At 41.7% G+C, this 23,339-nt stretch overlaps 1 protein-coding gene across 1 annotated transcript; it reads right to left on the reverse strand.

Moving 5' to 3' along the window:
* Window positions 1-3,123: 3,123 nt before the first annotated feature.
* Window positions 3,124-23,322, reverse strand: GLOD4 (glyoxalase domain containing 4). The gene is made up of 9 exons (XM_007076100.3): window positions 23,188-23,322; window positions 21,251-21,300; window positions 20,328-20,448; window positions 15,684-15,828; window positions 13,165-13,301; window positions 12,315-12,401; window positions 11,907-12,020; window positions 11,731-11,817; window positions 3,124-4,498 (listed from the first exon to the last, which is right to left on the reverse strand). Exons 1-9 carry the CDS (start codon window positions 23,296-23,298, stop codon window positions 4,433-4,435), a joined length of 918 nt encoding a protein of 305 aa, XP_007076162.1. The 5' UTR covers window positions 23,299-23,322; the 3' UTR covers window positions 3,124-4,432.
* Between the last annotated feature and the right edge of the window lie 17 nt (window positions 23,323-23,339).

Here is a 23,339-nt window from a genome sequence, read left to right on the forward strand (position 1 = left end):
AAATCCCAGCCTCTGAATGCAACCAAAATTTCCTTGGGATTAGTCTGTAGTTAACCCTGCTTTCTGCTTGCATGTCGGTAGGACAAGATGTGTACATGTAAGTGAGTTTATTTATTTGTTTGTTTGTTTGTTTATTTTTGGTAGTGAGCAAGTGCAAGCACAAGCAGGGGAGGGGCAGAGGGTGGGGGACAGAGGATCCCAAGCGGGCTCTGGGTTGACAGCCTGACGCAGGGCTCAAATTCAAGAACCGTGAGACAATGACCTGAGCCAAAGTTGGACACTCAACTGACTAAGCCACCCAGGCGCCCCCGAATTTGTTTCAGAAAGACAACCCACCCCTTGACCCATGCAAAGGCCAAAGTGCCTGAACTCAGCTTCCACTCCTTAGTGTTGATTATCACAGAGGCATTGATGGACAAAAAGTGCACTGGGATATGGAGTGCTAAATGGTATTACTAAAGACATTTCAGAGAAAAAGCTCTACTGTGGCATGGAATTTCCCAATACTTTTCCTCAAAAACTATTGTCACAGATCATGACATCAGGTCAGTTCCAGTTCATGAAGGACCCTTAAACAATAGAAGCAACAACCATAAAGACTTCGGAGGACAAAGGAAACCAAAGATCTTTACGATCTTCTGTTCATGTATATACAGGAAGTGGCTATAGACTAAGTACATATATTACTTGAGAATAAAGTGTCCCCAGGACACCAGTGGTCTGTGACTAAAGAACTATTGTAACTATAAACTGGGCAAATAGTTTATAGTTGTACAATAGTTGTGCTGTCCTCTCTTCTTTGGAGGATATTATAAGCACATTTTGATGCTTTTAGGACCCTGATTCACATTAAATGTGAATTACTTAAAAATAATAATGGAGGGGCATCTGGGTGGCTCAGTGGGTTAAGCTTCCAACTCTTGATTTCAGCTCAGGTCATGATCTCACATGTGAGTTTGAACCCCACATCGGGCTCTGGGCTGACAGTGCAGAGCCTGCTTGGGATTCTCTCTCTCTCCCTCTCTCTCTCTGAACCTCCCCCGCTCTCTCTCTCTCTCTCTCTCTCAAAACTAAACAAACTTAAAAAAAAAAAAAAAAAAAAAGAGTATCTTGCTCCAAAATATGGTATAAACTCAGGACTTATAGGTATAGCCATACCATTCTGTAAATCATTATATAAAACCTGATAAAGTAAAAATACACCATAGTTGGGACTATAGAAAAAAACCATAAGATGCATTATTAAAAAAAAAAAAAAAGTGGGGCATCTGGGTGGCTCAGTCAGTTAAATGTCCAACTCTTGAATTTTGCTCAGGCCATGACTGTAGTGTTGTGAGATCATCCCTGTGTCAGGCTCTGCACTGAGCTAGGAGCCTGCTTAAGATCCTCTCTCTCTCTCTCTCGCTCTCTCTCTCTTTCTCCCCCACCCTCTGCCCCTCTCCCCGCTTGCCTGCACTCTCTCTCTCCCTAAAATAAAATTAAAAAAAAAGAGAGAGAGAATCTCTCTCTCTGCCCCTCCCCTGCTGGTGCACGCACGCATGTACTTTCTCAAAACAAAACAAAAAAAAGTATGTACATAGTGTGCTAAAATTTTTGGAGGAATGGGAGAACATAAGTATATTTGTATGCTTAATAAGTAGGAGGCAGGGAGAATGGGATTGATGGGGACAGGTAGGAGCAAGACTTTTCAAAGTATACCTTTTTATATTGTTTTGATTTTTGAATCATTGACTCTATTGTCTTATAGAGGCCTGAGGCAAAAAGTATTTCTTTGTTGATCATTAAGGCCGGAGTAAATTTCCTATGAACTTCCCAAAGGAAAGGTAGTAAATCTTAGACCAAACTGCAAGTTCCCATTAACTCTCACCATAAATTTCAGTGCACAAATTGGAGCCCCTCCTAAAAACTCTGCTAAGCCACAATGGCAACATGTGACAGGTGAGATGGGCAGAAAGTCACATAAAAGAGCAGTGAATATCCACAGCTTTGCTAATTCCACCAAGATGTCAAACAAATATGGACTTCATACTAACTCTCTGGCCTAAGCTAGGGGAACTCTTGCAACATAGCCATTCTAAATCTCTCTGGATTTAACCCAAGGGAAATTTGAATTTAAACTTAATATGCTAGGGGCACCTGGTTGAGCATCCATTCTACTTAGGCTCAGGTCACGATCTCACAGCTCGTGGGTTCGAGCTCCTCGTCAGGCTCTGTGTTGACAGCTCACAGCCTGAAGCCTGCTTCGGATTCTGTGTCTTCCTCTCTGCTCTTCTCTCTCTCTCTCTCAAAAATAAACATTAAATTTTTTTTTAATATGCTAGAAGTCCACAACCCCTCAAGGCCAAAAAACAAAATGACTGCTCTAAAAACACAACCTTGAAGAAGCTCAAGAACTTTCCAGCTTCATCTGTCTTAAAACACCAGCTTGAGTAAAACCATCTATCTATCTACCTATCTATCTATCTATCTATCTATCTATCTATCTATCTTTCTTAGAAAAAAATTTTAGGTTTTATTTACTTTGAGAGAGATGGCACAAGCAGGGGAGGGGCAGAGATAGAGGGAGAGAGAGAATGCCAAGCAGGCTCTGCACTGCCACCACAGAGCCAGACACGAGGCTTGAACCCACAAACTGTGAGATCATGACCTGAGCCAAAACCAATAGTCGGACGCTCAACCGACTGAGCCACCCCGGTGCTCCCAAAGCCATCTTTCTTATAACTTCGTTTTCTCATGGAGCATACCAGAGGTGGGAAAGCAATCATACCTGGGGTTTAAAATCACTAGCTACACTGGGCAGAGGCAAACTTTTGGATTCCTTGATAAAAGGCCAAAGTTGTACACTAAATGGTTTTAGGATGAACACAATACTAAAGATTGCAGCTAAAGAAAAATGACTGGCTTGAGATAAAAAGGGGGCTTATTTCGTAAAGTCAAAATGTCCCAGGTGAATAAACAGCATTAACTTTTCTCATGCATAGCTGTAATTTAAGAGAGGAAAATTCTGGTATATTAAAATTGAAGTGAATAAAAAGAAATCCAGTATGTGTTTAGTCATTCAGTACTTACATAAACCACTTAATTTATAATAACAAACTGAGACGGCCTATGTCAGCAGCCTAATACACTGGGAAAAGCATAGTTTCTTTGTACAAGAACAGTATTACCAGAGATAAACATCAAGAATTACTCATTAAGCTAAAGGGAAATCTGAGAATTAACAAATCTTAGTCTAAAGAGACACAGAGAAGTTTGGTTGTTCAAAATTTACACAATAATTTCCCCATGTACGTGAAAATAGGTGAACCAACTGTTTGGGGAAGGAACATCTAAACTTGGTTTGCTTTGAACCTCGTGATTGCTTCCCTAAGACAGGGAATTTAAGTTGAATGAAAAGTCCTTTGGAGCTGGAAAAGGACTGTTTTCTGTCAGTGAAGGTAAGACCACCCTATAAGATGAACTGAAACCCTGAAATTTCCTGCCAGCAAGGGAGAATAACTGAGGTAATTTCATACATATTATTCTGGAACTGGGAACCTCTGAGCCAGCCCTTTTCAATCTCCTCAGTTTCTTCTCTATAATTAGAACCTGGCCACAACCATTTCAAATAATGAATCTTATGGCTGGTATAAAAACTTGATTTCAGGAGTATACTTTCAAAAACCATTTAAGAATAAATATGGCCAATATAATTCTGTTTCCAATCATTAAAATTTGTTCTGCAGAACCAAACAGAAAACTATAAGAAAATGTTAAAATAAAATTTTTCACGCTAAAGAAATAATCTAATCCATAGTTAAGAAATCTAATCCATGTTTAAGAAATTGACATTCTTGTGAGGATTTAGAAAAATTATATAAAGAAAGTGGCCTGAAGCCAGGCATGTAGCAGCACAACACATTAGATCCTTCCATCTGTTTTCTCTGGATACTCAAAAATTTAAAGCAAGGAATGTGTGGGTGTTAGTCAAATCTTTTGATTCAATGAACAAAATGTCTTTAAAATGTTTCACTGTCAAGGCCTGCCAGAGGAAGGCATTAGAAGAGCATACTCTCATGGTATTGGAAGTATTCCTGCCATAAGCTTATCAAAATTCCCTCCATCTCCAACCAAAGGTCATGTCCCACATAGTTGCCCAGGCTGAAAATAATTCTAATCCACTAGAGTTACACATAGAATGTGCCATTCCAGTGACAGCGCAGCTTACAGCAAGAGTTCTCCTCTAATGGGACTGACAATAGTAAGATTTTATTTCTAAATGTGTCTTGGAGCTTTCAAAGATTAAAACACACAGATCTTCACCACCCCAGCCTCCTTGCCTGTACAGGAAACAACCAAGTTGTGAGAGCGTTTATCAGGCATGGACAGACACATCAGGCCTTGCACGTGCTAGACAGGAATCACAAATGCTTGTTCCATGAGATGTCTTCTGTTAACCCGAAGCCTTTGGTTTATTTTGTTTAGCAAACCACTCATCACTTTTATCTGCCGCCATTGCCTATAGAAAGAGAATTGGAATATATATTTAAGTCTATAAAACAAAACATACAGTCCACTTGGTACCTCTCATTGCAAGTGCATTGTCCACAGTCATTAACAATTACAATATACTGAATGCATTCATTCGATATAGAGTATTATGTTGTTGTTTTTTTTTTAATTTTTTTTTAACGTTTATTTATTTTTGAGACAGAGACAGAGCATGAGTGGGGGAGGGGCAGAGAAAGAGGGAGACACAGAATGTGAAGCAGGCTCCAGGCTCCGAGCTGTCAGCACAGAGCCCGACGCAGGGCTCAAACTCACGGACCGTGAGATCATGACCTGAGCTGAAGTCGGACGCTTAACTGACCAAGCCACCCAGGCGCCCCTAGAGTATTACGTTTAATTTCACTGGATGCTGATGAGTTTCGAGCAACTGTTTGCAGATTCTCACATGGCAGAGCGAAGGGTAAAGCGTGCAGCCAGGGGGTGTGGCTGGACAACTGACTGATCAGAGAGCAAGGAGCAAGACCCCTAGTCTGCGGGGGTCCTTGGTAGAACAGAAGGCTTGTCACTCTTCGCGTCTGGGTAGGCTCTCAAGAACTTTCAGTGCTAATGAGACGCAGTGTTACGAGACCAGATATGAAAAGCTATTTTCATGTTTTAGCCATTAAGCCTGGAATGATTTGCTTTTACAATGACTCCTCTGATACCATTCTACTGATGCTGGTACTGTTTGGTTAGTTTGGGGCCTCTTAATTAAAAAGGAAGCCTTGTGAATATGTTTTGGTTCCACTAGAGTGTTTTTATTTTATTATTCCATGAGGCTGAGACCATGGAGAAGGGCTTATAGAGTGATCCAGGCTTAGAACCTAAGTCTTTTGAAACTTCCTGTCCAGGGGCACCTGGGTGCTCAATCTGTTAAGCGTCCAACTTCGGCTCAGGTCATGGTCTCACAGTTCGTGAGTTTGAGCCCCACATTGGGCTCTGTGCTGACAGCTCAGAGCCTGGATCCTGCTTCGAATTCTGTCTCTCTCTCTCTCTCTCTCTCTCTCTCTCTCTGCCTCTCCTCTGCTCGCTCTCTGTCTCTCTCTCTCTCTCTCTCTCTCAAAAAGATAAAAACATTAAAAGAAACCCAACTTCCTGTAATACAAACATGCATATGCTAAAAGGGTATTTGGTAAGGATATACATTAACCTATTCAGTCAAAAATCAAGTACAGAAATACCTTTAAAAATGTCAGTTTTCATTATGAGCCAGGTATTATGCTAGGTTCGGGTGTGGTGGCAGAGACCTAGTCTGAGGCTTTGAGGAGCACACAGAATAGCTGAGGACTCAGATGGAGACAACTATTTTGCATGAGGGAGCATGCATGTGTGTGTCTCGTAGGGCATTTGCTATAAGAGAAGCACGAACAAGGTGATATCAGACCAAAAGAAAACAACTAAGTGGTTGGAGAAATGGTATAAAAAGACTCATATACCTCAGCAGGAAGTGCAAAGATGGTGTCTGCCACTGAAAATGAAGAAACAGAAGTATACGTATTTTTAATTTAGAAACCGTGAAGGTGAAAGTGGCTGTCTTGGGTGGTGGGATTCAGAGATGGGACTAGACACCGTCGCACCGACTTATATAAAATCTTAGTGTTATGTGACTTTCTTTTGATGAACATAAAAAGGTTTTTGAAAATCAAGGTATGCAAAATAAGAGAAAACCGACAAAGGTGCAGGAGTTTCTGTCACTTAGGAGCCATAAAAAATGAGGGAAACAACAAACGCTGGTGTGGAGGATCCAAGAAAGCTTCTGAGTTCCGAAGGATGAGCTGACTAAGAAGGAAGGAAACAAACCTTCGGGTGGAGGCAAGAAGATACATCTTGGTGAATATACACGGCTCAGTGGGACTAGAACAGGAGGAAGGGTGGGAGAGGGGCAGCACGGATCAGATAGCAGGGAAGGGCCAGACACGCTCCATGCTCTGTCAGAGTTTGGAATGTATCCTGGAGGCAGCAGGAGCTATGAGAAGACTAAACGGTTTTTGAAATTACTGGATTTATGTGTTAGAAAGCTGGTGTTGGCAGCAGGGATGGCTGGAAGGTGAGAGGAGGCTTTTGCACTATTATAGGTGATGATGAGGGCCCTTTCCAAAGGGAAGTGGATAGACGAGAGATTTCAGAGTGGAACTCACACCTCTTGGTGACTAAATAGCTAACAGAACTTAGGGGTGAGGAGAAACAATGTTCAAAAATTGCTTTTTAATTCCAAAACAATTCTAAGATAAAAAGCCTATTAAATGTGAAAGTAAAAGCAGTTCCACTGCTAGGTATTTACCCAAGAGAAATGAAACATGTCTACAAGACTTATACAAGGATGTTCATAACAGTCTTCCTTCTAATAGATAAAAATGTTAAATTCCTCCACCTTTTTTTAAACATTTTTTCATGTTTATTTTTTGAGAGAGAGAGACAGAGCATGAGCAGGGCACTGGCAAAGAGACAGGGAGACACAGAATCCAAAGCAGGCTCCAAGGGCTGAGAGGTCAGCACAGAGCCTGATACGGGGCTTGAACTCATGAACTGTGAGATCATGACCTAAGCTGAAGTCAGACACTTAACGAACTGAGCCACCCAGGAGCCCCTAAATTGCTCTGCTTAAAAAAAAAGAAAAAAGTTTTATTTATTTTTTAGTAATCTCTACACCCAATGTGGGGCTTGAACTCACAACTCTGAGATCAAAGAGTTGCATGCTCTTCCAAGTGAGTCAGCCAGGTGCCCCTAAATTGTTCTACTTTTTGAAATGCCCATGGATATCTGGGTGAAGAGGTTTCGCTGGCTGTTAACACTAGTCTGGACAGAGACAGCACTAAACATAAAAAAAAGCTGATAAAACTGGACTTAAAATTTTTTCTGCTCTTCCCCACTTACAGCAATGGACAGATCATCTAAACAGAAAATCAACAAGGAAACAATGGCTTTGAATGACACACTGGACCGAATGGACTTAATGGATACATTCAGAACATTTCATCCTAAAGCGGTGGAATACACATTCTTCTCAAGTGCACATGGAACATTCGCCAGAAAAGATCACATACTGGGACACAAATCAGCCCTCAACAAGTACAAAAAGACTGAGATCATACCGTGCATATTTTCAGACCACAACACTATGAAACTTGCAATCAACCACAAGAAAAAATATGGAAAGATAACAAATAGTTGGAGACTAAAATTTTTTCTGTTCTTATAAGACTGTGTTAAAATAAATCAGCAAGCCACAGACTGGGAATAGTACTTGCATTTGTAGAGATTTAACAAATGACTTGCTTCCAGAACTCCAATAAATCAATGAGATTTTTTTAAAAAAACAGATTTGAGCAGGCCTTGAAAAATAAGCAAAAACTCAAATGACAGAAGGGCCATTCCAGGAGAATAAAGTCATGTGAACAGACACACAGTATGGAAATACATTCATATTTAGAGATTATAGACTAGAATAGCTAAGATGTAAAAGAGATCAGAGGTGTGTCTTCTAATCTGTTTGTCTTGAAACTCAGTGGATCATATACACTGTTCTGTATTGATATAGTCCAATTATATTAAAGCTAATTAAAAAATACATAGGGAGGGGTGCCTGGGTGGCTCAGTCGGTTGAGCATCTGACTCTTGATTTTGGCTCAGTCATGATCCCAGGGTTGTGGGATGGAGCCCTGCATTGGATGCTCAGGGAAATTTTAACAAAAACTGGGTCTCAACTGATATTAAGGATATAGCATTGATTTTTTTGGGTGTAATATCAATATGGTATATAAGAATTTCTTGATTTTTATTTTTTTAAATTTTTACTTCTTTTAAGTTATCTTAAAATGTATAAAATACTTAAGTATTTAGGACTGAAATACAGCATCTAAGATTTGCCTTAAAATTCCCGAGGGGGAAAAAAAAAAAGTGGGGTGGAGGGAATGATGAAAGATTATGGCAGAGTTGAATGGTGACAATCACATAGGGATTTGCTGTATTCTCCTATGTGTTTCTGGAATTTTTAATCATCAAGTATTAAAAATAAAATCTACTAAGGAAAGAAATGGATGAAAGATTTGAACATAAAATTCATGAAGGAAGATATGCAAATAGGCAATAAGCAAATGCAAAGGTGCTCAACATCAACAATTATCAGGGAAATGCACATTAAACCACACTGAGAAACCTCTGTACATGTTCTAGGAAAGCTAAAACAAAAACCCAGAAGAGCACAAATGCTGATGAGGATGTGGAAAAGTCGGAACTCGCAGATACGTACATGGCTGGTAGGAGCGTAAAATGGTTCAACCGCTTTGTACAGCGGTGGCAGTTTCTTACAAAGTAAAAACAGTTCCACTCTTAGGTATTTACCCAAGAAAAATGATTCATGTCTATAAGATTCACACAAGAGTGTTCACAGTAGGGGCGCCTGGATGGCTCAGCTGGTTGAGTATCTGGCTCTTGACTTCAGCTCAGGTCATGATTTCACAGTTTGTGGGATCAAGCACCGTGTTAGCCTCTGTGCTAATGTCAAGGAGCCAGCTTGGGATTCTCCTCCTCTCTCCCTCTCTCTCTGCCCCTCCCCAACTCGTGCTCTCTGTCTCTCTCTCAAAATAAAGAAACTTAAAAAAAAAAAAAAAGAATGTTCATAGTAGTCTTCCTTATAAATAGATAAAACTCTGGAAACAACTCAAATATCCACCATTGGAAGAACGGGTAAGCAAATCATCATATTCATAAAACTGAATACCGTTCAGCAATTAAAAAAAGAACATGGGCACCTGGGTGGCTCAGTCAGTTAAGTGTCCGACTTTGGCTCACATCATGATCTCATCACGGTTTGTGAGTTTGAGCCCCGAATTGGGCTGCTTTGGATTCTCTCTCTCTCTCTCTCTCTCTCTCTCTCTGCCCCTCCCCATTCATGTTCTTTCTCTCTCTAAGAAATAAATAAACATAAAAAAAAAAGAACTCTGATATGTACAATTACATGGAGGAATCTCAAAAATGTTATGTTGGGTGACAGAATCCAGGCACAAAAGAATATCTACTGAATGATTCCATTTTTAAGTCCAAGGACAAACACAAATAATGTGACAGAAATCACTACAGTACTTGGCTACTGTAGTAGTTGGTGGGAACTAGCTGGAAATGGGCACGAGAGAACTTTCTACAATGATGAAAGTGCTCTATATTTTGAGCAGCAGTTGTATGAGAAGAGTTAGCTGTCAAAACTTATCAAATTGAACACTAAATTTCTGTTTATTTAAATTCTAGGCAGGGGCTCGTGGGTAGCCCAGATTCTCTCTCTCCCTCTGCCCCTCTATCCTGCTCAAGCTCTCTTAAAAAAAAAAAAAAAAAAAAAAAAATCTCATGTATATTTTACCTAACAACAACAAAAAATACTTGTTTGGAGCTTAGGGAGGAGTAGGGACTAGAAATTAGAAGTCAGAGAATGGGGGTACCTGGGTGGCTCAGTCAGTTAAGTGTTCAACTCTTGTTTTCAGCTCAGGTCATGATCTCATGGTTCATGGGTTCAGCCCCATATTGGGCTCTGCGCTGACAGTGCGGGGCCTGATTAGGACTCTCTATCCTCTCTCTGCCCCTCTCCTGCTCTCGCTGCCTCTCAAAATAAATAAATTAAAAAAAAAAAAAAAAAAAAAAGAGGGTCGGAGAATGATGGTTGCAGCTCAGCGCAGAGGTAACGAGAGGACTCAGAGAAGAAGAATGGTACATGAGAATAAAAGAGCCAAAGTGGGACCACACATAAATCATTTTGGAATGAGACAAAAAGCCATGCCTGTGTCTGCGAAGCTGTCAAATATGAAGATGGCAAGATCTGTAAGACCAAAGCAGAAGTGAGCTCGAAAGAGGACGAAGTTGGTCAGTGATATGAAAAAGTAAGAAGGAAAAGAGTCTAACGAATGTGCCACCTGAGAGGTTGCCTGACATTGTCCTTTCCTTCATGATAAAATTTATAAATGCTACATTTTCTGTCTCTTGCTTTCGCTAACATTAACTGAATGTCTGTTATTATGTCAGCAGTTTGCCACGTTCTAGAAGCCACACGACAATCCTAGGAGGTGGCTAATATGATTTTCTCAAATTTTTAGGTAAGAAAACTGAAGTTTAGGGGCGCCTGAGCATGCAACTCTTGATCTTGGGGGTTGTGGGTTCGAGCCCCATATTGGACACAGAGATTTCTTAAAGGAAAACAACACTGAAGTTCAGAGAATTTAAGCAAATCACTTAAGGTCAGTCACACAGATATTAAGTGACAGAACCAGGACAGATTGATTCATTCCTTTAATCATCAACAGAGCACTCGCAGAGTTCCTATTACACACCAGGTGTGTGCCAGGAGCTGGAGTACAACAACTGCTTTGGATGCTACGGAAGACTGAGTTTGAGGAAGATAGAAAAGTAGCTGTGGGACTAAGCGAGACGGAGGTCATGGGTGACATCTACATGAGCGTTTCACAGAGTCACAGAGCCAGCGCACAACAGGCTGAAGCATGAAAGGGGTAAGAAGTAGAAACGGTATGTGGACAGATTTTTTAAAAGAAATATGGAGAAGGGGTTTGGGGGTAAAAGATTTTTAAAAGATGGGAGACTTGAAAGCTTGTTTGTGTGTGGAGGAGAACCATTCACTGGAAAGGACAGGAGTGGCAGTGTAGATTGGAGATGAGGGGACCAAAAGAGCTAAAAAGTGAAGGGGTGCATCCGGGCATTTCCCTTACCAAGCGGAGTCATGATGCATACAGCAGAGCAGCAATGGTTGCCCAGGCAGCCTGGGCACATGCGAAGGGACAAATGCTGCACCCAGTTAAGGGTCACGAGGGTGGTGGGGGGGGTTGCTGGCTGGCTCAGTTGGTAGAGCGTGCGACTCTTGATCTTGGGGCTGTGGGTTCAAGCCCTACGTTGGGTGTAGATTACTTTAAAAACATAAAATATTTTAGGGGTGCCTGGCTGGCTGAATCGGTAGAGCATGAGACTCTTGATTTCAAAGGTTGTGTGTTTGAGCCCCATGTTGGGTGTAGAGATTACTTAAAAATAAAATCTGCAAACAAAACAAGAGTCATATGGGTGGCAATGAAAACACATAGTCCTGGCTCAAAAGTCACCCCAACAGCAAAAGGACACAGCTGTGGAGCCTGTTGCTTTGGCCCTTCCCCCACACACTTAAGACCATCCCCGGTGGGCCTGTGGGCATATAAAGTCAGAAATAAGACTCACATCATCCAACAATTTGCTTCCTTCTGGATCCATCTCAGAAAGTTCTCGAAATGCTTCATCCCCCACAAAGCAAATTTCATGTCCATCCTACCGCAATAAAGAGAAAAGAAATTTGGCGGAAAGACACCTTGCAGAAACCCCTGGTGCAGCCCATCCCTTCCCTGAGTAATACTTACAGGGTCAGCCAGAATGACCACTTGCACTGTTGCTTTCCCTGGGGTATCCAGACTCACCAGGGGAGTCAGAATCTTCTGGTTCTCCCTTTTCATTAAGTCTTCTAAGTCTGATAACTTGAGGAAGACAAAGAGGCAAAGTGAGCAAGGGGTCATGTACCACTCACGCTGTGGTCCTCAGCGGCCCTGGGGGAGGATGAGATCAACCAGAGAGAACTCGGGCACCATGTGTTTGATTTTATTATCTCAGCTGCTCTTGAGACAACTGTTGAACTTGATACCAAAGCCACAATCAGAATGAACCGAAAGAAGGCGGGGGGGGGGGGGGGGGGGGGGGGGGGGGCGACATTCTTAGCAGGTTCAACCAGCTAGTCACAGAGCTTAAACCAAAGATCTAAGACCAAACATTACCTCTTTTTGGGGGCAAGAAAAGGCAATTCTTCCAAAAGCTGCTGCATGATCAACTGTACCTTTGATACCCTGTAGTTCGAGCTTACACTGAAAAGAAATAAGAAAGGTTTATTTTTTGGAACACGTTATATGTATGGTTAAAAAAAAAAAAATTCAAACAGTACTAAAGGAATAAAGTTAAAACTAACGCTCCCTTCTACTCTCCCCAGTGGCAACTAGTCAACAGTTTCCGGGAAGACACATGGCATGCACAGATCTTTTTTTTTTCACACAAACGGTGGCATAATTTACACATTATTCTGTCCCTTGTTTCTACCCAATGTTACTATGTCAGCACGTAAGGATTCACCCCATTCTTTCTGACAGCTGCACAGTAATCCATTCTATGGATGAACCATAAATTACTGAACTACTCCTCTAATGCACAGAACACTGAGGTTATTTCTTATCTTCTGCTATTACAAACAGTGCTGCAACAGACAACTTTGTACACATTTCTTTGTGCACGTGTATGGGGAGTAGGTCTGTAAAATAAATTCCTGGGAGTAGACCTACTGAGTCAGAGAGCACGGACTAAATCATGTTCAAATGCTAGGTTATTTAAGGGGGAAAAAAAAAGATGAAAATCAATGATCACTTCTGACTCCGCAATTCCACTTCTGAAAGGTTATAGCCCTAAAAATAAACAAAGGTAATATATGGGTGATGGTTATCAGCAATTTTTATTTTCTTCTTTCTGCTTACCTATGTAAATATTGAGTCACTGTGAAAAGACTCTGAGAATAACCTTCATGTGATCCTCATTTGTAAGCCAAACTCTAACAGATTACTTCTCTCCAAGATCACTCACCTGGTTATCAGCATAGCCCAGCAAAGCCCTTTGCTTCTCTTCATCTTTTTCATAAATTTTCATTCCCAGTAGATTAGACCAGTAGTTCAAGGATTTCTGAAGATCAGACACTGCTAGAGTTACTTTTAATATAGGATCTGGAGAGTAATAAAACAGTAGGAATGGATAGGTCAGCACAGTGGAATAGAACAGGAAGACTAAATCAGGCTCGTGTATATATGAGTTCAGTTTACGATAAGAAAAGGATAAGTCAGTATGAAAGTGCACATTATTCAAAAAATGGCATGAAGAAAGCTGGCTTGTCATTTGGTTAGAAAAACTACACCTTTAAACGAAATGGCAAAATACATTCCTAATGGGTTAAAGGATTTAGTTTAAAGAATGAAATCATGGGGTGCCTGGGTGGCTCAGTGGGTTAAGCATCCGCCTTCGGCTCAGGTCATGATCTCACGGTTTGTGAGTTCGAGCCCCGTTGGGCTCTGTGCTGACAGCTCAGAGCCTGGAGCCTGCTTCGGATTCTGTGTCTCCCTCTCTCTCTGCCCCTTCCCTGCTTGTGCTGTCTCTCAAAAATGAATAAATGTTAAAAAAAAAAAAAAAATGAAATCATGAAAATACTAAAAACAATTATTATTATTGCTACAATTTTGGGGTGTAGAAAGATTTTTTTTTAAACCTGACACCAAAGGTAGAAAAACCAGGAAAGAAAAAATGTATTAGGTTAATCACATGAAATGGAAAATTCCTAGACAACAACCACCCCCCTCCAAGAAAAGAAAAAAAAAATGATAATCAAAGAGTAAATGACAAAGTGAGAAACATTTTTGCAACATATATGACAAAAAGTCCTGAATACTTTTTTCCTCTTTTAGTTTATTTATTTATTCTTGAGAGAAAGGGGGGGGGGAGAGAGAGATAGAGAGAGAGAGAGAGAGAATGAGCAAGGAAGGGGCAGAAAGAGAGGAAGAGAGGATCCCAAGCAGGTTCCACACTGTCAGCACAGAGCCTGACTCAGGGCTCAAACCCTTGAACTGTCAGATCATGACCTGAGCTGAAATCAAGACTCAGAGGCTCGACTGACTGAGCCACTCAGGCGCCCCAGTCCTTAATATTTAAATCACCTTTAAACATTAGTAGGAAAAAGACGAACATCCTAAAAAAATAGGTAAAAAGCACAAAGCGGTAACCCACAAAAGAAGGACTTGGAATGGTCAATGAACACATGAAAAAACATTCAACCTCACAAATAATCAAAGAATTTGGAATTAAAACACAACATTTTGCCATCTCACTGGCAAATAATTTTAAAAGTTCACAGTGTTAGCTGTGATAGGGCAGGGGGGAGAATCATAATCATATAGTACTGGCAGAGTGTAAATTAGTTCATTTCTGGGCAGCAATTTGACAGAATGTACCCAAAGCCTAAAAAAAGGTAAACTGCTTTTGAAAGAGCTATCCTATTATCACCAATTAAAGAAGTAATTGTAGATATATGAAGGGCTTTCTGAACAAAGACATTCTTTACACTGCTGCTTGTAACAATGAAACACTAAGGACAACATAAACATCCAACAATAGGCAACTGTTTGATTCCTGGATGTAATACATAGGAATCGCTATAATGGAACATAAGATATACATATATACATACATACACACACACACACACATATGTGTACATACGTATATATACATACATATATACATACATATGTACATATATATACACACACACATACATACTTATATACATATATGTACACACACACATATACATAGATATACATTCCTTTTGATAAATGATTGGAAAGATACACTCTAAAATGTTAACAGTGATTATCTCTGGCTTTGTGGGTACTGTTTTCGTCTTTCTTCTTTGCTTATCTGTGTAGGAAAAAAAATCTATTTTTTCCAAAAAGAATAAAAGTTATATTACAACATTTAACATTATTGGAAATTTTTATATTGTAAAGTGACCCCTGAAGAGCTGTTCTGACTATGGTAAATTCAGTACATTTGTCTTCAGTTTTCACCGCCTCGGCCCGTCTCTCTGCCTCTCCCTTCTGCATGTGTGCACTCTCTCTCTCCCCGCGAGGGAAGCGGCTCTAGGACAGGTGGACCCCCGTGGGCAAGAGAATGGAGAGAAGAGCTGGATTCTTGATGCCACTGCTGAGCTGCTGAGTCCACTAACACTGAGCTGTTCCTACCTATAGGATACCCGCTCGGTGAGCTAGAACGCTTTCTTCATGTGCCGGCTAGTCTGAGATCGATTTTGATACAGCTGAAAATATCCTAGTAGATATTACCAGTAGAATAGAGCCCAAACCAGTGTAGATTCCCTAGAATTATGCACTGAAGTTCTAATATGAAAATATGATTTCTCAAAGAACAAAACGCTGGCTTGGGAAAGACATGTCATGGCAACACAGAAAGACTTCACGGGAGAAAGAAATCTGGCTCCTCTCTCCTTTCATCAAAGATGTCGTTAGACAGAGGGCTTTTACTAGTCCCGCTATAATTACCTGACTGAGGTGGGCTTCGATTCTGCAAATAGAACTTATATCCTCCTGGGGCTTCAGTTTCAAAAACACCTTCCGTAACTTCGCTGAGTGGCCACTCCAGCCTTCTGGCATTGCTGACGGCCTGGTTAGAAGCGAGTGTGATACCCTATGACAAACAACAGTACCATCAACTGTATAACCATGGATCTTTTCTAGAACAAGATAATGAGCCAAAACCCCGCTGCCTTTACATGATGCCACCGGAGATTTAATTGGCATTCAAAATTTTCGCCTAGGACATATTTCTCCTCCAAAGATTCCAAATGTTGTGAATTGTAGGACAGAAATTCAAAGGCTAGAGAAGTTTGATCCATTTAACACCAAAGATAATCTTTCATTTTTGTTTTTTGTTTAAAATTTTTATTTAACAAAGATAATCTCTTCTAATTTTAAAGATCTAGTCAGAGAAATCTTGATCTTACTTTAGTTTGCCAGCTACCTATTTAAGATGTTTTTTATTTTTGCTTTCTAAACAAAATAATTTAAGCCAATTATCAAGGTATCATTTAAATTTAATCAAAATACCTAAAAATGTACACTGTCTTCTGATAAGACCAGCTGTACTTTTTTTTAAATTAAAAAAAAAAAATGTTTATTTATTTGTGAGAGAGAGACAGAGTGTGAGTGGGGGAGGGGCAGAAAGAGAGGGAGACACAGAATCCAAAGCAGACTCCAGGCTCTGAGCTGTCAGCACAGAGCCCGAGGCGGGCCTCGAACTCACAAACCGTGAGATCATGACCTGAGCCGAAGTCGGAGGCTCAACCAACTGAGCCACCCAGGCACCCCAGACCAGCTGCACTTCTAACTTGGATTATCATAACAGCTTCTCTTGGGGCGCCTGGATGACTCAGTCAGTTATGTGTCTGATTCTTGATTTCGGCTCCAGTCATGATCTCGCAGTTCATGAGATCAAGACCTGCGTCAGCCTCTGCACTGATAACGTGGAGCCTGCTTGGGATTCTCACTCTTTCCTCTCTCTGTCCCGCACATGTGCTCTCTTAAAATAAATAAACATTAAAAAAAAAAAAAACAAAAAACAAAGCCAGCCTCTCTTTCCCTGAGTCTTGTCAATCCATCCTCCATTCTGCAGCCAGAGTAAAATTTCTGAAACACACCCTACTCTCAAGACAGCGACCTTATGTTGTTTTTCCCCTGCTTAAAACCCTTGATAGCTCCTCATGTCGCTCAGGGATGGCTTCTAATGGCCTGAAAGGCCCAAAACAATCTGAGCCCAGGTCATTTCGGACCCATCTCCTCTCACTTTCCTCTTGCTCTGTCTATTCCAGCCACACTGGCCTCCGTGCATTTTCTCAAATGTGCCAGCTGCTGTTTGAGGGCTTCTGCACAGGCTGTTCTCTATCTGGATTGCTCTTCCCCAGGATACCACATGCCTAACTCTTCTCTCCTGAGAGAATTTCCTCTAATGTCACCTCCTCATTGATCCCTACCCTTGAAACCTTCGTTAAAACTAAAACCAGTCACTTGTCCCATAATCCCCACCACCCCTTATTCTGCTATGACTTTATTCCCCTGCCAGGCATAAATTTTTGTCTGTTTAATTCACTGGTTATCCAAAGTTCCTAGAACTGTACCTGGCACATAGAAGCACTCAATACATGTTTGTGGCATGAATAAACACCACAATGTGTAATTTAGTACATAGTTCATTAAACGTATTTGTTAACATACATGTAAACTAAGTTCCTAAGTGTGAAACTGCAAGGCCAAAGGATAGATGCATTAATTATTTTGATAGTGACAAAGTGAGGTTGTAGCCATGTACACCCTTACTGGTAACGTGTGAGAGTGGCACTTTTTTAACACCCTTTCTAACACGGTGCGTTATCACACTTTTTGAGTTTTGCCAATCGGTGACAAATGGCAGCTTGGCAGTTGAACATTTTTTTTTCAATGTTTAAGAGACATTTCTCATTTACTTTCTGTGGCTGTCTATTCAGTTTTTGTCCTTTTTTCAAAAAATTAAGTTGTTGATCCTCTTATTTTTTTTTAATTTTGCAATGGTTATTTATTTTTGAGAGAGAGAGAGAGATAGACGGTGAGCAGGGGAGGCGCAGAGAGAGAGGGAGACACAGAATCCAAAGCAGGCTCCAGGCCCCGTGCTCTCGGCACAGAGCCTGACACGGGACCCGAACCTATGAACCGCGAGATCATGACCTGAGCCGAAGTCAGGCGCCCAACCGACTGAGCCACCCAGGCTCCCCATCCTCCTCTTTCTCATGTACAGGGATTCTTTACAGAAATGGGAGGTCTATGTAACCTGTTTTTCTTTTTGTTCCACAAACTGAGGAGCACAGAAGGTCCCTTTCCTCAGGGATACTTTCCTGCCGGAGTCTCTCAGGAAGACCCAGGGCGGAACAGCCGAGCTGCTCTCCTCCACCTACATGCTCTCTGGCCCCTGCGGCTCCATCAATCAACATCTGACTGGAGCCGGTGCAATGTTCATGGTGCCAAATGGTTTTGCTCTTTCTTCTCTCCCTGATTTAAATTTGGGAGAGCGAAGAAAAGGAGAAACACAAAGAAATTTTCACATACACTCAATCACCAAATCCTCTTAACTCTACCTCCTAAACAGCTCTCAAGTCCACCCACTTCTCTCCATCTCCCACAACTACCAGGTTAGGTAAGGAGCGGCCAGTCGCCTCCCATACCACCCTTTGAGCCAGTTGCCTCACTTCCAGCTTGGCTCCCTTCCAACCTGATCTCCGTGCTGCAGCCAGGCGGATTCTTGCACACCACACGGTGTCATCCCCGCCGCTTAAAAATGGCTTCACTCTATTTTTAGAATGTAGTCTGAACACCCTCACGTGATGCGGTCCCAGCTTACTTCTCCAGCCTCACATCTGCCCCTTCGTCTTCACGCACCTCACTCGACACAAACTGTGCTACTCACTGTCCCCTGACCGCCATGCTGCCTCTCACCTCCAGGCCTGCGCGCATGCCGAGACACAAGTCTCACTCTCCCACCCCGACCCCACTCACCGGCTCGGCTGTCACTTCTGGAGAGATTTCCCTGCACTCTCACCTCTCTGGGAATAAGCTGGGAGTTCTTCCCAGGCGTTCCCACATCTGCCTGTCCTCATCCCATCCCAATCCTGGCACTTATCACACTGCATTCTTTTGTCTCTTTACTTGTTTCCCCACAAGACAGGAAGCTCCTTAGGCCAGGGAACATGCTTCATTCTACTGTACCCCCAGGACCTAACCAGGTACATGGCATACAGTAAGTCACAGTGAGTATCTATTAAATGAATAAATTAGTGAGAGACATACAGAGTGAGAAAGAGAAAAACAAAGATACTAGTATGTTACATCTGAACAGTCCTTTTCATTTACAAACCACTTTTATAGATAATTTGATCCTCCTAAAAATTCCACCTTGATATCACTATTATTTTAACAGGAGTTAACAGGAGTAGCAAGAGCAAATGACCAAAATAAACATCTAGCATGAGGCAGGTTTGCTTAGCAGAGAGTAAAAACTAGTGCCTCCTATCTCGCTGTGTATTTGGGCCCAGAGACATTATATCTACCATGAGTAACTGCTCAGTAAGAGGAAGATACTATAACTATTAGATGCACAGTAACTTGAATTCTTGCATGAAAGAATGTAGCGCATGCAATGCCTTCTTCTCTTTCTCCTTAAAGCTTCTCATGTTTTTCTCTAGCACTGGCTGTAATAGTGCAGCCCAATCTTAACAGTTCGCAAGAGAGATAATTCTCTGGTTGGTGATCAGGGCCTGACCAGACCCATGACGCTGGCCCTTCTACCTCTCAAGGTTCAGTCATTCCCCCAGAGTCGTCTTGTCTCTGTCAAAGCTGTTTCTAAGTCTTAACTTTTTTTTTTTTTTTTTAGGTTTTTTGTTTTTAATGTTTATTTATTTTTTGAACGAGAGAGAGACAGAGCATGAGCAGGGGAGGGGCAGAGACAGACAGGGAGACACAGAATCCGAAGCAGGCTGCAGGCTCCAAACTGTCAGCACAGAACCTGACGCAGGGCTCGAACTCACAAATGGCGAGATCATGACCTGAGCCAAAGTCGGACACTCAACCAACTGAGCCACCCACGTGCCGCTTAATTTTTTTTTTTTAATGTTTATTTTTTTGAGAGAGAGAGAGAGAGAGAGAGAGAGAGAGAGAGAATGAACACACGGGGGAGGAGTAAAGAGAGGGAGATGCAGAATCTGAAGCAGGTTCCAGGCTCTGAGCTGTCAGCACAGAGCCCAGTGCAGGGCTTGAACCCATAACCCCAGGATCATGACCTGAGCTGAAATCAAGAGTTGGATGCTCAACCAACTCTTGATTTTGTTTGGCTCAGGTCACGGTCTCACCTTTTGTGGGATCAAGCCCCACATCAGGCTCTGTGCTGTTAGGGATTCTTGGGATTCTTTCTCCCCACTCCCTGCCCCTCCCCTGTTTGCACGCTCACTCTCAAAAAAACAAAACAAAACAAAACAAAACCCCATAAAACTAATCGCTAACCTGCACCCAAAGGCCGTCAATTCAGCAGTCATCATACCTAACATCGTATCAGGGATCTCAATAAAAGGCACAGCCAAAAATCTACTAGAATGAAATGACATTTACCATGAAGTCATTGCCAAGCTTGTAGTGTCCGATGCCATAATTGTAAGTCAGTTCTGCGACAAAATGATCATCCTCAGGTCCAAATCCCACCATTGTCTTACTCCATTTCCCATCATAAGGCCTAGAAAAATGAAAGTAAGTGAACCCAGTGACACAGACAAAATCTGCCTCAGGCCTCCCCTAAGGACTTCTTGGGACAGAGCAGTGGGCAGTCACCTCTGGTCCTCTAAGTACCCATAAAGATGAGATGACCTGTCAGCTGGTGCTAAAAGCAGCAATGGACAGTATGTGTGGGTCCCACCACAGAGGCTCCAAAGACCATCTGTCTGGCACTTATTCGAGGGAAAGATTTGTTTACCTTTCTTTAAAGTAGAGGACAGACTCCTATAAAGACGCTTCTCCAACCTGACCTTTATTTTCGTACATATCCATCAACAAACATGCAATTCTCGTGAGGCTTGGAATTTTCCAGCTTGCTATGGCTACTAAGCTTAAGAGACCCTTGATAAAGCGTTGCTTCATTTAGAACACACACTTACTTGTGTTCTTGAAGTTGCCACCTTAATTTATTTTCTCCTGAATTTATTCCACTGCCTTATACTCACTTTGAGAAACTGTCTTCTCTTCTCCAGGAGTATTTAGAGCCTAAATGAGATTTTAAGAAACAAGGGGTCGGGCACCTGTGTGGCTCAGTCAGTTAAGTGTCAAACTTTGGCTCAAGTCATGATCTCACGGTTCGTGAGTTCGAGCCCTGCATCGGGCTCTGTGCTGACAGCTCAGAGCCTGGAGTCAGCTTTGGATTCTGTGTGTCCCTCTCTCTCTGCCCCTCGCCTGCTTGCACTCTGTCTCTTTCAAAAATAAAAAAATAAAATATATAAATAAATAAAACATAAATAAATAACATTAGAAACAAGGTGTCATACCCATTACAGGCAGCTTTGCAGCCCTCTTCAAATTCCTCATGCCGCAGAATCTAGTAAGGAAATTACAATAAATTGTCAAGTGTTACCAGAATACTGTATACAGCATATTTAGCACAACTTAAAATGTTAAAACACAAACATTTATAACTTATATATAATAACATATAAGCTTTACTTGTAAGACAAAGATAATGAGCTTTGTATCTTGCCCAGACTAGAAGTAGGAGAGGTAAGGAAGAACAGTTTGACACCAAGGGTGAGACAACCAAAGCTGTGAAATCTACTTACACTGGGAAGCAGTGCTGTGTAGTTAAAACAACAACAACAACAACAACAACAACAACAACAACATCCCCCAAAAACCAAAGTTTGGCCTTCAGCATTAGAGAATGCTGATTTGGAATTCTGGATGTCACTCAATAGTTGTGTAACTGTGAGAATGTTGCTTAGGGTCTGAGTCTCCCAATGTGTTGTGAAAATAATTTATTAGACCATTTGACACAGAACCCCACACACAGTAGGCTCTCAATGTCTTAGTTTCTACTCTCCTTTTTGATTCCCACTGCTACTGCTCCAGTTCAAGTTCCCATCAGTTCTCTCCTAGACTATTAAAAATCATCTTCATTGATCTTTTTCCTTAATACCACCACAAAATTATGTGCCTAATGCACACAGCTCTGATCACATCATTACCCTATTCTAAAATGTAAGACAGCTCCCAAATTACTGTGCCATAAAATCCAAATTTCTTAGTATTCAAGATACTATCAGAAGTGTCCTGATATCCCATCTCAACCTCATCTGAGTAATCTAAGCTAAAGACACAGAAAACTAGCGGTGTTTCTCAAACATAACTTATCTTTGCATTGGCTCTTCAACTTTTCTAGTATACTCCTCCCTCTAATCTTGGTTTGTGGAAATCTTAGCTATCTTTAGAGATCAACTCAAACACAAGGTCTCCATGAATTATTTCCTGATGACCCAGCCCAAAGTTAAATCTCTTCTGTCGTATTTTTGTAATAGTGGAAGCAAACACTTATATAGCACATACGATGTATCAAATACTACACATATAACAGTATTTAATTTTCATAACAACCTTTAATCAATGAGGAAACATGTTAAGGGAGAGTTTTGTGGTTTTCCATCACTTATCAAGTTTTGACTTCCATTACTGTACTATGTACAATGTACTACGTACAAATCCAATTCTCAACTCCACCCCCAACCTAGGCCAGGAGCTTTAGTTGAAGACAGATACTAGGGTCATTTTCATTTTTGTCACCAAAGTTCAACACACGACCATGAAACACGGAGGATGTATTTTAAATGACTGATGGATTCAGGTAACGCCCTTGCACTCCACGACTTCTGCACTGTCTCTGCATTAAATTGCACTCTTGCACCTCTAAAGCCCTTGCTTACACTCCCCAATAGCTTCCACCAACATTTGCCACCCAGGTGATCCCTGTAGATGGCAGCTGCTCAGGGCTGGAGAGGGCGCTTCCGCGTGTTGGAAAGAATGGGTTCTGACTTAGGGCAGGCGCTTTTGAATACACAAAAGGGACTATTCAAAGCAGCCCTAAGAGAAGCAAAGCTCTAAATAGGCAATCTAAACCTTAAGGCTCCAAACCGGAAGAGGCTGAGTTGTTTACTGGAAAAGTATTATATTACTTTTTGTTTACTGTCTTTCCCCCAGGCTGGAAGCCCCAGGAGGGCTGAGGCTCAATACCTGCAAATGAACTAGGAAAGAAACGTGTGTGCGCACACAGTCGAGGACTAATAAAGGCCCCTTTCAAAGTCATCTAACCCAACCAGTGACATGCAACACTTCCCGAAGCTGAAAACTCGACAAGGCTAAAAAGAGTCCAGGGCTAAGGTCGGACACCCATTTGTCCCCACCATCGTGTGCCAGCCCCTCCGGGCCCTGTCTGCACCTTCATTCCAAGGACATCGCGAAAGAAATGCGTCGTCTGGAAGCGGTTTCCCACTTTGAATACGAAGTGCAAAGCTCGACGAGAAGCCATACCCACCGGCGCCACTCCCATCAGCCGTACAGTGCTGCCCGCCGGCAGCTGCGCAGACGGGT

The sequence above is a fragment of the Panthera tigris genome, chromosome E1, assembly GCF_018350195.1.
Source record: "Panthera tigris isolate Pti1 chromosome E1, P.tigris_Pti1_mat1.1, whole genome shotgun sequence".
NCBI lineage: Eukaryota > Metazoa > Chordata > Mammalia > Carnivora > Felidae > Panthera > Panthera tigris.